At 45.6% G+C, this 17,587-nt stretch overlaps 1 protein-coding gene across 2 annotated transcripts; it reads right to left on the reverse strand.

Moving 5' to 3' along the window:
• Positions 1 to 911: 911 nt before the first annotated feature.
• SRD5A3 (steroid 5 alpha-reductase 3) lies at positions 912 to 16,706 on the reverse strand. 2 transcript variants are annotated; one of them, XM_061145934.1, is made up of 5 exons: positions 16,372 to 16,706; positions 8,715 to 8,857; positions 6,739 to 6,936; positions 2,773 to 2,907; positions 912 to 1,888 (listed from the first exon to the last, which is right to left on the reverse strand). In XM_061145934.1, the coding sequence occupies exons 1-5, from the start codon at positions 16,590 to 16,592 to the stop codon at positions 1,629 to 1,631; spliced, it is 957 nt and encodes a 318-aa protein (XP_061001917.1). In that variant the 5' UTR covers positions 16,593 to 16,706; the 3' UTR covers positions 912 to 1,628. The 2 variants fall into 2 exon arrangements, with proteins under 2 accessions (XP_061001917.1, XP_061001918.1); XM_061145935.1 differs by lacking the exon at positions 16,372 to 16,706 and adding an exon at positions 16,035 to 16,154.
• Positions 16,707 to 17,587: the final 881 nt, after the last annotated feature.

Here is a 17,587-nt window from a genome sequence, read left to right on the forward strand (position 1 = left end):
TAAATGATAAATGAAATGAACATGTCATTTCATTTGAACAGACTGAGCAGCTGATGGAAGTGGCATTTGATTGTTGGGGAGAAAACGCTACTTCAGAAGTGTAAGAACTTTAGAATATGTACTGATATACATACACTGAAAGTCAGATTGGAAAGAATCTAACAGCTCTGGTTTATCGCTGCAGAGATGCAGGTGGGGGGACATTCTTAGACGATGCATTCCATCTGTGTCCGGTTAACAATGAGATGCCTTCCCTCACAGCATGGTCTGCTGCTGCTGCTAAGTCGCTTCAGTCGTGTCTGACTCTGTGCGACCCCATAGATGGCAGCCCACCAGGCTCCCCCGTCCCTGGGATTCTCCAGGCAAGAACACTGGAGTGGGTTGCCATTTCCTTCTCCAATGCATGAAAGTGAAAAGTGAAAGTGAAGTCACTCAGTCGGGTCTGACTCTCAGCGACCCCATGGACCGCAGCCTACCAAACTCCTCCGTCCATGGGATTTTCCAGGCAAGAGTGCTGGAGTGGGGTGCCATTGCCTTCTCCCCATAGCACAGTATATCTGAGCACAAAACTTTAGTAGACTATAATAAAACATCTGTATAAAACAAATAGTTAATACCTTGGCCAATAAGCCAGTAAATCTTATGTTGCACAAATGTGCAGTTTTTTACTGCACTGCTCAGACTATGGTATTATTTTCTACTTTCACACTATGCTTTTATATCTACCTGATTAAATGATGGGTATTTTCTTTAAATAAGCTATTGTCAGTATGAACTTTAAATATCTTTGAATTCATTCTATTAAGTTAAACTCAGGCAGTTATTAATCCAATGTAAATAACTACATACAAATGAGGCTACAGAGCTAGCGATCTGGAGTGTCAGTGCTATTCATGAAGGCTTTTTATGCATAAATACAAAAATACTTTATTTTTGATACTTTCACTTTTAAGGTACTCCCTAGAAAGGGATGTCAGAAAAGTATTAAATAAAAGAGGTTTCAAACTTTCTGTTAAGCTGTGATTTGAGGGGGAGATGACTACTGATGGTTACATTACTGGTAATCTTTGTGTAATAAGTATAAAATAACTTCAATAAACTCACTTTCCCCTGAATCCATCAGTGTGAAATTATACATTGCTGTTATTTTCAAGGGCTATTCTGGTTTGACTGAAATGCAATAAGCAGTTACTGAGCACCTACTGTATTGCTTATCCTGCTGTCTAGTTAGTTTGTCCGGAGCAAAAACAAAGCCACACATGAGCTTATCTCTTCCTTTGTATATGTATGTATTTGCTAGATGCTGTTCATATATTCCTGGCTGGTTTTGTTTTTGAAGTAGCTTGAAGTCTCATTTGCTCTTTATTTTTTAGCAGCTGGTTGGTTTTACAGAGCATCTCAGAAAGCACACACAGCATTCCCATGTCTGCCGGGAGGAAGGATTTCTTCTCTGAAGACTCATTTTCCAGAGGGGTATGTCTTTGCTCAGGCAGTGAAGACTTCTGTTAACAGAACTGGAACAGAGTTTCAAGCCATTCCACACAAACTGTACTTTGGTCTCTAGACTTCCTTGGCCTTAGGAATTGAACCCGTCACTTGGTTTGCATTCTTTATAACTGGAGGTTAACTTAAAACAGAAATGGCAGGAAAGCTTTCCTATGCTTTGGGTAGGAGATGAATTTGCTTTTGTAGAATTTGTGGCTGAGGAAGGCAGACAGGGCCTGGCTGAAGAAGACATACATGACCACGAGCCACCAAGTTAAGTTGTAGAAGCCGAAGGTGACAGCCATGGAAATGTAGATCATCAGCTCCGCCAAGTAGTTAGGGGAAGAGACATATTCAAACCAGTCTCCAAAAGGGATTCGGTGGTTACAGTGAATGACCACTCCTGAAACGGGAAAAGAAGATACCCTGAACGTCTGAAGTTGCTAGAAGAAAGTTTTACCACTTTGCTCCCGCAATCATTTATAAAAACTCAATCGGAAAAGGATGTCACAGACCGGTACAAGCCACTGTGCTGCCACCACCTCCCCGTCAACCTACTGCACGTCAGAAAGTCACAGGCTGAAGTCATGCTAACTGTAAATCAACACAAAAGCAAGCCTGTTTCTCCAGCAGTCCTCCACGCTAGTGATGAAGAGCTCGGACTCCAGAGTCAGACTGCGTGAGTTAAAGTCCTAGCTCTGCCACTTACAAGTTGTGCAATTTTAGGGAAGCTGCTTAACCTCTCTGTGCCTCTGTTTCCTCACCTGTAAAATCAGGGCAAGACTGTATTTGCCTCAAGCGAGTACTGTGACATTAGGCATAAAGCAACTCAGAACAGGGCTGGCACAAAACAAGTACCTGATAAACGCTGAATAGCATTGTTCCATTTTTATTATTTCAGAAAGCCTAATAAAAACTGTGTTTGTGATAAGTCAATACAAGCTAACTAAAAAAGTCAAGTTTTTTTGCTTTGACTGGAATGATACTAACTTGACACGGTAATAGTGCTGATGTGCTAGTCAGACACACACGTGCAGTGTAGGCCCCAAACGTGGGCACAGAATAGAGTCAGAATGTCAGGGCTAGATGGTGCCAGGGAGGGCTGTCAGTAAAATGCTCTCGTTTTACAGATGGGAAGATCAAGGCCCAGAGAGTCTTCTCAAAATGAGTATTTGATAGATTGATTAGTCAACTAACTAGGGCAGGAAAGAAAAGAGAGAAAGAATAACTACATTTAACTCCTGAGGGCTAAAACCCCACAGTGAGTGGTTCTAAAAGATATCTTACCTGCTTTGTTTTTCCTGAGATTGCTGAGAATGACATGACATTTATACTGATGGGCAGATGACCAGATGAACATCATCATTCCGAGGATATGGAACCACCGAGCCTGCATCAGGAGATTCTTCCCTATCACATAGACTACAGAAATAAGGATTACCTTACTAACCAACTCTGCAAAACTTCAGAGGCTCAGCACATTAAAAAAATTATACAGTCTGCAGAACGTAATTATCCACTTATTTGGCTTCTCATGACTAGAAAACCACCCTGACATCATCCCCAAGCATAGAAGGGAGAACACTGTCCCTGTGGGTGAAGGAGGGGTGCGCCTCAGCCAGGGGCAGCTTCAGGGCACCCTGGCGGAGAACTCCAGACCGGCACATTCTCCTGCTCCTCCTTCAGGCACGGGGATCAGCTCTGAGGGCCGGCTCCCACTCTTGTGATGTACTCTTGTGTGGTGAGACCACTCTGCATTTTTATTGCTAAGCCTGGTTTGATGTCTTCTTTCTCGCAGTCTGCTGTCAGAAAAACACCTTCTGAAGGATCTCACCTGAGCCATTTCTAGGGAAACTTTGAATACTGACTTGGCTGGCTCCAGCCAATGAAGAAAATCACTGGAAGTTAAGGTGAGGGGTGGAGCTTCTCAAAAAGGGAAATGTAAACTGCAAGATAAAGACCAAAACAATATCCCGTTCTGATTAGAGAGAACCCAGCCAAGAGATTTTGTTTCAGGAGTAGAAACACTCAAAGTTCCATCTTCCTTTTTCTTCTCCAGCTACTGAGAAGAGAGGAAGAATGAAGGTTTTCTAAGGACTGGCATCAGGTAAGCAAAGTAAGGCTTCCCTATGTTCCGCAGGAAGCAGTGAGGTGAGTCAGGGACTTGACTGAAGATAACAAAGCTGTCTACTGACAGTGGGGCGGGGGGGGGGGGGGGGGGCGCGCGCCTGGGCTCTAGAGCCGAGAAGGAGCCCCCAAAAACTGACTCAGGTACGGGAACCAAGGATCAAGCTATTTCACATGGATACCTGGAAGCAGGACTCAGCTCATGACGGCTAATAACTAATGACAGTCCATCGAAGTCTAATTGAGTTAATTTCTTTTAAAAACGATAGTCTCTTAATGTTTACTAGGTTTAGCCATTTAACTAAGTGGTTATATTTTTATAAGTTAAAAACAAACAAAATATGAAAATCAGTTTTAAATCAGAGGGCTTTAAGAGCAAGTCACCATAGGGTTAGAAGTTGGGGAGTTCACGTCACTGCCAAGTCACCTACTCTAAAGGCAGAGAAATTATCTACGAAGGAAAAAAGATTTTTCAGAGTAAGTTGGAATTATAATACAGGAAAGGGGAGGCAGGCAGAAGGCCTAATCTGTGTGCTGCTGCTGCTAAGTCGCTTCAGTCATGTCAGACCCTGTGCGACACCATAATTATTTATTTATTCGTTCCTTATGGAGTGTCTACTGAGTGGCATCTCTCACGAGGGATAAAGCAGTGGATGAGTCAGGTCAGATCCCAGTCCTCATGAACTCACATTCTAGTAGCAGGAGATGAAACAAGTTAAAAAAAAAAAATCAATAATTAAGATAATATAAGGGAGAGATGGGGCTCTGAAGAAAAAAAACCACAGAACAATATAATGGAGAGTGACTAGGGTGAGACCCTCTAGGCTCTGAAGACAAGGAGACGTGAAGATCTGGGTAGTTTATTGACAGACTTTCTCTCCACTTTCGTAACAACCCTCTGAAATCAGTGTATGTCCCCAATTCCAGATAAAGGTTCTGGAGCTCTGATAAATTAAACAAGCCAGAACTCAGACTCAGGCCCATCTGACTCCCAAGCTCCTGTCTATCAGACCACGAAGCTGGCAAATGCCCCAGTGTGTTCTCCTCCAATGAATTCCTGAAACCAGTCTTCCCTAGCCTGCCCCAAATGACTGCAGATGACCTCTTGAAGGACAGGTAGGTGAAACTCAAGTTTCAGAAAGCTTCAGAAAGGAGTATCTACAAGCTATTTTGTGGGTGTCTCAGCAGCCTTTCCTTGACTGTTTATATAGGAGGAAGAGCAAGAGCTGGAGTCCAGGCCAGCAGAGGAAACTCCAGGAGAGACATGTCATGCTGACGGACTACATGCTAGTAGGTTACCAAAGTGTTCTGGGAAGTTCCTTTGGGTGAAATCCTAGGACTGTTCTACAGGAATGAGGGCTCAAATAGTGACGTGGGCTGAAAAGAATGCCACAGCCAAAAGCTGAGGGAGGGAAAACTGACTTAAGTTCAGAGAAATCAGATGTAGAGATGCCAGCTAAGTGTGGCTGGAGCCAATAAATAATTCAGGAATTGAGAAAGATCGTCAATAAGTCGTACTTTAAAATCATTCCTCGAGCCATGGAGGCCTTGGGTGGTCCTACAGCAACAGAGAGAGGCTGATCAAAGGGCATGCAGCACTGAAATCAAACCTGTGGAGAAAGCTCACTCACGGAGTACTGGAAATATCCAGACCATGGGCTCAATTTATGAGGAGGGATAGGGCAGCTTTAGGAAACAGAGAGACTTGGGCTTAAGAGAAAACAGTGGTGAACGATCTATCCTCGCATGTGTGGGCTGATGGATACTAAGGGTGCAAGATGAAGTTAACCTCAGCACTAAAAACTCACTTCAATCACCCAAAATGACTTGAATTCTTTATGACAAACATGCACTGTTTTTGTAAAAAAAAAAAAAAAAAAAAAGATGGTCACGTATGTTAGATATCCAATCCTCCCTCCCCTCCACCACGCCAGCCCCCAGAATCACATTTCATTCCCTCCTCATACACAAAGGTTGTGATTTTGCTTCCCTCTTCCTAGCAAGTGAGCGCTCCGGAAGTGTTGAGACACAACTGTGATTTACCACAGTGCTCTCCTGCCCTCCCCTCTCAGGCTGCCTCACTTGAGAAAAGCCTTTTTGTGAGGGGAACCACCGCAAGAACTGAATGGCAATAGAGTGGCTCCCTGCCTCCTCTCAAACCCCGGCGTGTCACCAGGAGCTGGGGCCACCCCTTCCTCCTCTGGTGTTCCACGATTTCACCCTGCATGACAACTCCACCTTCCCCACCCTCACCCCTCCGCCCCAGGATGACAAGGCTTCGGTGAGGCAACTGGGCTGGCTGAGCTTTCTTCTGCTCCAGTGAGTGCCCCTGCTTCCTGTTCTACTCCTGACCACACCGCCTCTTTCTTTCCAGACTAGCCCACAGAAGCTCACTGACTTCAGTCCCACCGAGGGAAACCCCGTGGCCCCTTTCTCATCCCTAAAGCAAGCCTCCTGAGGACTCCACTTCACTCTATTGCAGGCGCTGCTGCTTATGTTGGTGTCGCTCAGGTTTCCGCGGTTACGGTTAATGTGATGTGTGTCTGCGGGGTGCCCTTGGGCGTGCGGACTTGTTTAATGCTTAAAATTGTTATTGGAGTAGAGCTGCTTTACAACGCTGTTAGTGTCTACCATACAGCATGTGAAGCAGCCACGGACACACACATACCCTCTTTTTTTGGATTTCCTTCCCAGTTAGGTCACCGCGGAGCACTGAGGAGGGGCACCCGAGCCACACACAGGAGGTTCTCATTGGTCATCTATTTTACCCACAGTATCAACAGCGTCAACCCCAGTCTCCCAATTCATCCCACTCCATCCCCCTTGGTGTCCACATATTCGTTCTCTACATCCATGTCTCTGCTTGTTTTGCAAATAAGATCTATACCATTTTTCTAGATTCCACATATATGCATTAATATATGATGCTTATTTTTCTCTTCCCGACTTATTTCACTCTTTATCACAGCCTCCAGGTATGTTGAGTTTTTAAAGCTACAGTTAGAGCCCAGATTCCTCACATGCCAAGGGGACTGGGCTGGTCCCTGACTTTCCAGCTTCCGTCATGCTTGGTGGGGAGAGGCCCTCACATGGTGACTCAGCGGGCAGACCCCAGGGCCCACTCACCGTTCCCGCCGTCCATGGGCACTTGGCTCAGCACCGTGAGGCCGACAAGGATATAGTAGACAAGGCCAAACCAGTACTGCACGACGTGGATCACGGCATTGGAGAAGACGCTGACGAAGAGGCACTCGAAGAGCCTTCGCAGGCTGTGCAGCCACAGAAACGCCAGCACCAGCAGCGCAGACAGCGCGAGCTCGCCCCCTGCGAGGCAGACGGGGCACGCTCAGCACTGCTCCAGGAGCGACCCAGCTACGCCTGTCCTCGCTGCGGTCAGAGCTACGAAGGGGTGCCAGATATCACCCAGTCTAACACCACCTCTCGGAGTGGCAATGAGGAAGTGAGCCAAGTGGAGTCAAGGAATTGGGCAAGTGACAGAGTGGAGACAAACTCAGGTCTCCTGTCTCTACTTTGTGATGGGAAAGCCGTCTGGGTTACGTGGCTGGGAAGAGTCTGTGCTCTCGGAACCCAGCTCCACAGTTTCTGGGTCCCTGACATGCACTCCCATTTGAAGATGGTCGGGAAGAGTTCCCGGATGACTTCTGAGCCAGGCCCCCTGGTGGGATGCCTGAGGTCAGGGGGACATGTGACACAAGAATGTACGGAAGCAGAAAGGGGCATGAAAATGGAGTGGGAGGAATTATGCATTTCTTTCCATACTAAAGAAAAAAAAAACCCAAAGAAATGATACTTTTGGGGGACTGTGAGCCTTGAGATCTATCTTTCTATCTGCCTTTTGCCCCTCTGCCCCAAAAGAAGTCAGAAAAAATGCTGGTTTTTAAAATGACATAAAATCTAGATTTTTCAAAAAATGTTATCACACAACATAAATATACAGTAAGAACACAGCCTAATGGATTTTTACAAACTAAACCCATATGACCAGATCCAGAAACAGGACAACCAGCAGCTGCTTGGGTTCCCTTCCAGGCACTGCCCCTCCCCGACTCTCTGAAGGGTACATTCTGTGGAGATGTCTGTCATATTGGCTTGGCCTGCTTTTCTCTTTTAAACATAGTAAAAATCTAGTTCTAACTCTTCAGGAACAGGTTAAAACAAACAACCAAATAAAACTCCTCACAATCACCCTCCAAATACCAGAGCCTCATGAACCCTCCAGTACACCAATGAAGGCATAAAGTGTTAAGTGGTAAAGTGGGATTCACTCTGGTATCTTCCCCTCCCAAGGAGGCTCTGCATAGCTTTTCCCGTCTGACTGGCATCTTTTGCAAAAAGTTCCTCTGTTGATACAGAAAAAGGATTGTTCCTAGGGAGCCAGTGGTTTGGCTGCTGGAACAAAGGACAGAGATACCACCAGAACAATTTGTTTCTAATTCTTCCCCTCTCCTGCTGCCTGACATTAACTAAGCCAAGTTATGGTTTTCACCTTCAATTACTTGCTGTTTTAAGTAGTTCCGTGTATTCTTTATTCAAGGCACAGTGAGGCAAATTTAAAGGCTATTTTGTAATCACCTGGTCAACAACTATTTCCAGTCAATTTTATTATATAACCAAAGCCCCACAGCATAACATTTTAAATCCATGATCAAAAAGTAATTTTCTATCAAATTTCTGGAGTCTGGAGGCACGATTTTGGTTGGAACTACATATATGATAAATGTTTCAAGGCAAACCTGAGGAATTTTAAAAGTTTTTCCCCTTGACTGTAAAGACTTCTGTATAAATTTATCAACAGTACTAAGAATATCAGAGGGAGAACGGCCAGTGCTGTCCAGCACAGCCCTTGCTGGGAAGTCAAGGATGAAGAGTCGACTTTCAGCTCTGCCATGATCTCAGTGAAGGACCTGGGGCCTCCTCCCTGGCCATCTGGCTGTGGTCCACACAGAAGCCTTTCTGCCCCCACCCTTCACCCGCTGAGGAGGAGCCCGAGAGAAGCTATGAAGGACCCAGAACAGCTCGACCGCAGGCAGGAAAGTCAGGAACAGAATGCAAGGGTTGGAATTAGCCAGGGGAGCTGTTACCTCGGAACTGCGCAGTCCCAAGAATTCTGAGCAGACCATGAAGCCAGTTTGGAAAAGGCGCTCCCGTGACCAGAGAGTGAGTAAGGCTCCAGAGCAGGAACCCGTTCCACAGCACTGAGATGATGTAGAAATGCGAAAAATACCTGCAAAGGGAAAACAGGTTAGATAATGATCAAAGTAGACCCACTTGAAGCCATTATATTAGAAGACTGTTTTTTGTTTCCTCATCCTCTTTTCCCTCATGCTGCAAGCATAGTTTTGCTTTTTTAATAGAACCTGAATCCTACAGATGTTCAGGTTTTTGAAATTTCCTTTCAGATGATGGGACTGGTTAACTCATAGGAAAAAGAGGTTTCCTGAGGTTAGTAAGAACACGAATGACCTTGTTAAATTTAGATTAAAGTTAACTATCTGTCTTATCTTCAGGTAAAAAAATTGGGCTCAAACTCAAAAACAGAGGGCTCCAGGGCCTGGCAGGGAGAGCCTAGACTGTGCTACCACAAGCCAAACCTGTGGAAGATTTCTAAATCTCAAGTAATATTGCTGCAAGAGCCATACAACAGTTACCCAAGATTTGCACAATCACAGGCTCACAGGGCTGCAAGAAACCTTAAATAGGTCTTAATGATTTAGTGTCTTCCTAAATTGTGTTGACCTAAATTGCTTCTATGATAACATGACAAATAAGAACTCATTAAAACTAGCCATCAACTCCTGATGGGTACAGTCTCATACAAGTACAGTGCATGTGTTGCCATCAAGAGAGTAACAAATGAAATAAAACCACAAAAGCAACAAAAATTGCAGTTAATAGAGTTAATTTTACGGGAAAGACGATGTTGGTTTGCTGCAATGACACCACCTGCTATGGTATGAGGGCCTACCGCGGGTTTTCTTGGGGTCTCTCTACCTATTCATCAACTAGTTTTCTCTATTCGAATCAACCTAAAGTCATTCTGACTCTGCAAGGTGCCTGGGCGTCACCTGGCCTTCCCTGGTCTTCAAGGCATCACAGCTATATTAAGCCTTCCTTCTCGTCTCATTAATCTGTGATGCAGCAAGACAGCCTGGAGTCAAGAAGACCACACGGACTCAAGAGGCTCCCCTCCTAGGTGATCCAGAGTACGCTTGTGTGTCCCAGAACTCACAGTCCCCTAGACCATGCTCACAACCCAGTCTAACAAATGCTGGTCTAAGCTGATTATTCCATAGCAACCCACTTAATTCTACCACCATTGTTACAAATTCTGTCATTAGACCTGTCCTGAGATGTCCTGTTAATCCTGATTCGGGTCTTCTTCACGCTCAAGAGCTGAGTTCAAACATGAGCGTTGATTCTGCCTCCTCTGCCCCATCCCAAGACCCTGGCCTCTGGTTGCCTACCAGTCTTCCTTAAGACACACTTCTAGACCTGAGCCCAGGTCTGGCCTGAGCCAATAGCTCAGAATGGCAGCAGCGCCTTGCTCTGCAGGCTCCTATGGAAAGAGGAGGGGACAAGCTTCTGAGGGGCAACTTCAGAGCCACTTTACCTATTTCATTAAAAAAAAAAAAAAGTTACTGAGCACTTCGAAACTGCTAGGTGATGTTCTTGGAGCTGGGGATGCAGCAGGGAGCAAACTGACCAGGTGCCTGGCTTGCTGAAATTTACCTTTCAGCAGAGAGTCGGCAAGTGAATCTGCAGACATCCTGCCTGATGCTGGGTGACGGGACAGAGGCGGTGCAGAGGAGAGGTCATTCTGGATGGGTGGACAAGGCTGGCCCTTCTAGAAGTAATGCTTGGCTAGAATGAGTGACCCTTGTGAATTTCTAAGGAAAGAGTTTTCTAGGCAGAGGAAACAGCAACCACAAAGGCGCTGAGGAATAAAGGACACCTATACAGGGAGTGGGCTTCCCTGGGGGCTCAGTGTTAAAGAACTCTCCTGCCAATGCTGGAGATACGGGTTTGATCTCTGGGTCAGGAAGGCCCCCTGGAGAAGGATACGGCAACCCACTCCAGTATTCTTGCCTAGAAAACCCCAGGGACAAAGGAGCTTGGTGGGCTACAGTCCAAGGGGTCGCAAGAGTCAGACATGACTTAGCGACTAAACAACACATGGACTGTGCTAGAGCATGAAATAGGAGGGGCAGATGAGATGGGGTCCTGTAAGGGCACTGGCTTTTAAGCGTGATGGGGAAGCGTTTGAACACAGTGACTTGAAGGAGTAATTTATGTTTTCAAAATCTCTCTGGCTAACGGAAGAGTTCTGGAGATGGGCAGTGGTGATGACTGCACAACAACGTGAATGGGCTTAAAAGATGCCCAATTGCAAACTCAGGGTTAAAGTGGAAAAGGTTATGTCATGTATATTTCATCACAATCCAAAAAAAAGGGGGGGGGGAGTATGTGAGAGAGAGTGTGTGTGTGTGTGTGTGTGTGTGTGTGTGAGAGAGAGAGAGAGAGAGCGAGCGTGTGTGTATAGCTCATTCATTTTGGTCACTGCTTAAAAAAATCCCTCTGGTTCTTAGGTAAGAGGATCATCTAGTTGTGGGAAGACCGGTTAAGAGTATTCACTTCATCTTCCCAACCATCCTGGCAAGTTTATGTGGTTATCTTCATGTGGCAGATGAGAAAACTGAGGCTCAGAAGGTCCAGTTACTTGTCCAGCGCCTCCCAGTAAATGGCAGTGTTTGGCTCCAGACTCAGCCCTGATGACCCTGAAGTTAAAAGTCACAGGGCTGTGCTCCTGACTCGTTTGAACCTGCTTTTCCACCTCTACCATCACACGTACCAACTTATACCAAATCACGCCATTCCAGTCACTCACTCTGTCTGATATAGGCTGCTCTGCACTGTTTGTGCCATAGGGTTTTGATTCACAGGCTGACTTGTTTTTCTCATTCCCACATTTTGCACATTCTCTCATTTTGTTTGCCTGGTTCCTGCTGCATGAAATGTGTTCTACTCCTTATTTGAGGTTGTATCTCTATTTCTTTCTTTATTTGCTTGTGCCGGGTCTTCGCTGTGGCGCTCAAACTCTGAGTTGCACATGCAGGATCTAGGTCCCTGAGCAGGGATTGAACCCGGGTCCCCTGCGTTGGGAGCATCAAGTCTTAGCCACTGGATCACAAGGGAAGTCCCATATTTCTTTTTGAAAAGACCCAGCTCTAGCCTCAGAAGCGAATTGGAAAACTCCACTTCCTTCTGTTCTCTCCCTGTTTTTCTTCCAGTCACACGATGCTTAAAGGAAGTGAGCCCCTGGGAGCAAGGATTCGGTGACCCTTATGTAACACGGGACTGCGCACCAAGCAAGCACTGCTGACTTCACCAACAGTCTGACGTCTACCGTAAGCCAGGGACCGCTCTAGCTCAGCAGTGAACACAAAGGACAACCATTCCTGCCCTCATGGAGCTTATACTCACAGCAACGCACAGAAGTAAAACTTACAGCATGTCAGTAGGTGATAACTGCTAATGAGAAAACTAAAGCTGGGAAGAGGAATGCTGGGGAGGGCAGCATTGTATCTGTAAACAGGGTGGACAGGGCAGGTCTCGCTGACAAGGCAGCATCTGAGCAGAATTATACCGAAGTGAGAGCATATACCATCTGGCTATTTGGGGGAACAGCTTTGCAGGTAGAGGAAACAGGCAGCGCCAAGGCCCTGAGGTGGGAGAAAGAACAAGCAGATACAGACCCAGAAAACTGGACTGGAGCCACAGGAGGGGCAAACTATAGGGCCTCAGTGAGGGGGTGAGAACAAGACTGTATAAGATTGTATAAGAGTGGACTCTTCCGTGAGTTGGAAGCCACTGGATAGTTCTGAGCCAGGAGATATGATCTGATTTAATACATATTTACTGATTGCCAGAACTGATCCCAGGACCAGACAGGGGAGTTACAGGGTTAACCAAGGAAGGAAACGAGGCTTCCCGGGGGCTCAGTGGTGAAGAATCCACCTGCCAAGCAAGAGACGTGGGTTCAATCCCTTGTTTGGGAAGATCCTCTGGAGGAGGAAATGGTAACCTACTCTAATGTTCTTGCCTGGGAAATCCCATGGACAGAGGAGCCTGGCAGGCTATACAGTCCAGGCGGTCACAGAGCTGGACGTGACCAACTGGACATGTGTGCACACACGGAGGAAGGAGACTAATGGTTACCGAGTTCGGCCTCGGTGCCCGACCCTACGCTTCGTGCTTTAATGGCATCACCACCTGTGTGACAAATAGGTTCTATTACACTAACGCTCTAATCCATTCTACCACTGCTTGCCTGGCCCACTGTTAACAGCCTCTCATCCAGTCTTTCCCACACAATGGCGAGTCATTCTTTCAAACATAAATCACAAAATGCCACGCCCCATTTCCCCATCCTAAAGCTGCTTTCCATACACTCAGAATAACATCTAATCTCCACCATGGTCCAAAAAGCACAAGGTCTGTTCTGGCCTCCTGAAATGAACTCATCTCCTGCCCTACCCCTTTCTGATCATCCTTTCCAGGGCTGTCACCGCCACCCACATCTTGCTCATGATCAAATAACCAGCTGGATTTCCTCTGAAGCACTTAGCACCATATGAAATTATCTCACTTGTTTTAAAATATGTTTACATATTTACTGCTTTACAGAAACCAAGGCTCCAAGGGACCTAGAACAGCTCCTGGCAATAGTACATACTCTATAAACATTGGTTAAATAAATAAATGAATGAAAGAGAAGGTACTTCATCCACAGTTACTCTCAGAGAAACTAGTCAAGTTAGTGAATAAATCAAACCTAAAATCTTTTTTCTTTGATTCATTCAAAACATTGACTGAGGTCTTTATAATTTGTCAGGCATTGAGCCCAGGGTATAGCAACAAACAAGACAAAGGTAAACATATGGAGTTTACAGTTCAGAGTAGGGATTCTTGACATTTTTCTTCCACGGACTCCTCTGGCAGTCTAATGAAGGCAACATGCCCCTTCCCAAGCCTAAAATACATGGGGATACAAAGGAAACTCAATTATACTGAAATATAGGTAACACAACCACTAAGAAACATTTGTTATATATGTGCTTAATTAATGTATTAACTAATGAGACATAGATGATAATACAGTATTTTTATATAGTGATGAAAATGTTCTTAGTCTCTTCAATATTTTTAATATAGTATTAAATTGCAGATATTGCTAATTCTACTGCAGATATTGCTAATTCTCCTGTGGTTTGTTGATTTCATTCATCACTAAGAAAATGGTGAATTACAGCTAGAGATTAATGAAATAAAGATGCAATTTTTTGCAATCCAATTTGCGCTGAGTTCTATCTATAGATACCCTGGATTGCTGGTTAGGATCTCTGAACCCCAGTAGGGAAAGACTGGATGATTCTCTTTGTCTCTAGAGCTGAATTTAATTAAAATGTTTCTATAATATTTTGAAATATTAGAAATAGAAGTACTTCCATGTGCACTATGAAAGTCAAGAGCATTGTGACTCATGTTTGAGGTCAAGTATTTATTCAGACTTTCTGGGAAATCAAAACTCCAGGAACTCAAAAGAAAACAAGAAAAGCAGTAGCACCTTAATTAAAAAAAAAAAACCAACAACAACAATCTACCAGAGAGGGATCATGGAATCAAACATTCCATGAACTCAATTAAGGTTTAATTCTTCACCATTTATGAAAAAATAATTCCTCCCAAGTTAACTTGAGCTCTTAAGGTACAGAAACATGATTCAGAGCTGCCTGTTTGTAAGTGTAAAAGTTATAGGCTTATTTTCATTTTTAAGAGTACTACTGAATTTTGAACAAGGAAAAGTACTTCATTTTAGCATCTAGACCTTTTTGACTTTCATTATTGGCCTGGAATAGTTATACCTGCTCTAGTATGAAAAGAAATTTTAGCTTCAATTTAGGGAAAAAAAAGTCAAACAAAACACCATAGGAGGGTCCACTTTAGAATTCTGTAAGAAGAAAAAGGTGTAAATTATTTCATAATATAGTAGAAATTACAAGCAGCCCAAAGAGTACCCATTTTGCAATAATGAATAAGGAAAAGGTACAAAATCTGTTTCTTGGCTGCCATCTGACCACAGACTGGAGTAGTAAGAGGTGGGGTATAGGAACCAAATAAATAGGTAAGTGCAGGGGACGATTTGAAATGTGCCCTTTAATCAATGACACTAGTATCTTTTTTTAAAATTCAGAAAGTAAATTGTTAGAATTCACTCTCAAAACAAGTAATTGTTTTCTTCATTTTGTAACATTAAAAAAAATGACAATCTAGGAATGTCCCTGCTGTGAAGTAGAAAAGTACTTACTATATTCAAATCCTTATTAAAAATAGGGTTGACAGGACATTTTAGGTTAAAAACAGCCTCTAAGAAACAGGTTTAATCACAGTGTTTGAAGCATCTACTTCTTCCTAGATGGCGCTAGTGGTAAAGAACTCGCCTGTCAGGGCTGGAGACAGAGAGATGGGTTTGATCCCTGAATCGGGAAGATCCCCCTGGAGAAGGGAATGGCAACCCACTTCCGTATTCTTGCCTGCAGAAACCCTATGGACAGAGGAGCCAGGCGGGCTACAGTCCAAGAGGTGGCAAAAAGTCGTACACGACTGAAGTGACTTAGCAGGCATATGCTCTTCTTCCCAGGGCCTCACTCCTCAAAATGACCCAGTGCTCGCTTCTCAGCGTTACATCTGGCGAGTATTTCTCCAACAGTCAGAAGTGGGAAGCCAAGTTTACTTACACCCTTTCCCATGTGCAGACCTGGGGAACAGCCTATTTGAGGTTTAAGCGATAGTCGGGGTATTTTAGTACATCAAAAACCCTATCACATTTCTCCATACTCCTTTCTGATCGCCAACTTAGCCTGTATCTCCAAGAAAACGCCACTGCTATATATCTACCATCAAGAAGTGCTTGGCCGACTCTTCTCAGTTATGTTCTAAATTTAAAGTGAAAACACATGGAAAAAACTCCCCGGACTATAATAAGCCTTACAATTTCTTCAACAATTATATTGAGGGCATAACGATTTAATCTCTCCTTTAACTTAGTTATGAAATCTGTTGAGCCATCTGGCGCTTAGGGACCACGCCTGCCTAAACGTGCCATCCTGGGCAACTTTCTCCCGGGGCACCTGCCTTGGCGCGGCTGATGGAGGTGGCGTCTGTTAGTGACCAGCGTCTCACCCTTCGTCCTGACTGCTGACGGTGAAGGAGACAAACAGGGGGCACGAGAGAAGGGAGGGCCTGCCTTCATTTCTAGTCAGTCCCGGCGACCTCAAGTTAGGTTATGAGTCCCTAGAGCGCAGGACGGCGGAAAGAGAAATTGGGGACAAAGGAGACTTTACCGCCTGGTGACCAGGCCTGAATTTGGAAGCGCAGCCATTTCCCCCGAAGGAAAGGCGAGGTCGAGGCCACAAGTTTACGTTCCTGCGCCCCGGCGGTGCGCGTGGCTCAGCCTCCCGGTGTCTCCGGACACTCCGCCCCTCGGGCCGCGGGGTAGACGCGTGCAGTGGCCGGCGGGCGGGCAGGGGTGACGCCGCCTCGGGGAATCGGCCTGGGCCTCCCGGATCCGGTCCGCGCCGGCCCCGCGCCCGCCTCTGCTGCCCCCTGCCGGCAGCTCGAGCAGGGCGCCCCCGGCTCTCCGTGACTCGGCAACCAGGACTCGCGCCCGGGCGCGGTTACCTCTTGGGAACATCAAAGGCCCGGCAGGCGGCCGGGCGCGGCGGCGCCCCTTCCTTGGTTTTCCCATAGCGGATCAGGTCCTGGAAGAACGCGCAGCCCGGAAGCAGGCCGGCCGGCACGAGCTGCAGCAGCAGGGTCAGTAGGAAGGTGGCCGCCAGCGTGAGCCAAAGGGCGCGCAGCGGGTTCAGCGCCGAGACCTCGGTTCCCGCCCACGTAGCCATAGCCTGCAAGCCCAGCGATCCAGCTCCCCCGGCCCCCGGAAGACCGTCTGTCTACTCTTGTGCGGCCCGCCGGGCTCAGTCTGGCGGGGCGTCGGGGCGCAGCGCGGGGCGGGGACGCGCTCGGCCCCACTCTGGACACGCCCCCTGGGACGGAGGCCCCGCCCCGCCACGCGGGTTCACGGGTTAGGGTCACGTTGGTGCTGGCTGGTAGCAGTCGGTATACTATGTGAATCAGGGGTACTTCGGGTGGGACCCCGGAAATATGATTCAGCAATATGATTCAAAGCAGCGGGACGAACAAGGCCACATAACTGCAAGTCTTCACTGCAGCATTATTTTCATTGGAAGTGGAAACAATCCAGAATGTTACATGTTAAGGTATTTAGCTAAATTACGGTACAGTAACACATTGGAATATCATGCAGCCATTAAAATAATCATGGAGACTGTAAAAACACGGATAGCTTTGTGATAACTGGAACTGTAGGTTAAGTGAAAAAAAAATCCAAAATGTAAAATGAAGAGCTATGATTGTGAACAACTATATTAATATGAATGTAGATGAAGAAGGCAGGTTACACACAAAAATGAATAGTTGTAGTAGAATGTTAGGAATGTGTATAATTTAAACATGTAAAGTAGAAAGTAAAGGCAATTGCAAATACAAAAATGAAAGTGGTAAGCCCTGTCCCTTTTAGAGTTCCACACCTTAGAGGCAGTTTTTTACTCCATCTGTCATTTCTTATATTTATTTCCATGTAGTGACAGTGCTATTTTTATTGACTCATCAGTTTTAAACAACATTGTTTTTGGTTAGGACAAATGAAACTTTTAAGTCTTTTAGAAAATATTTTATTAAAGCCTTAAATGTGTCAGTGCCAAAAAATAGCCCTGATAGTTTGGTTGGTTAAGAATCCACCTGCAATGCAGGAGACCCTGGTTCGATTCCTGGGTTGGGAAGATCTGCTGAAGAAGGGATAGGCTGCCCACTCCAG

This window comes from Dama dama, chromosome 6 (assembly GCF_033118175.1).
Source record: "Dama dama isolate Ldn47 chromosome 6, ASM3311817v1, whole genome shotgun sequence".
Taxonomy (NCBI): Eukaryota; Metazoa; Chordata; class Mammalia; order Artiodactyla; family Cervidae; genus Dama; species Dama dama.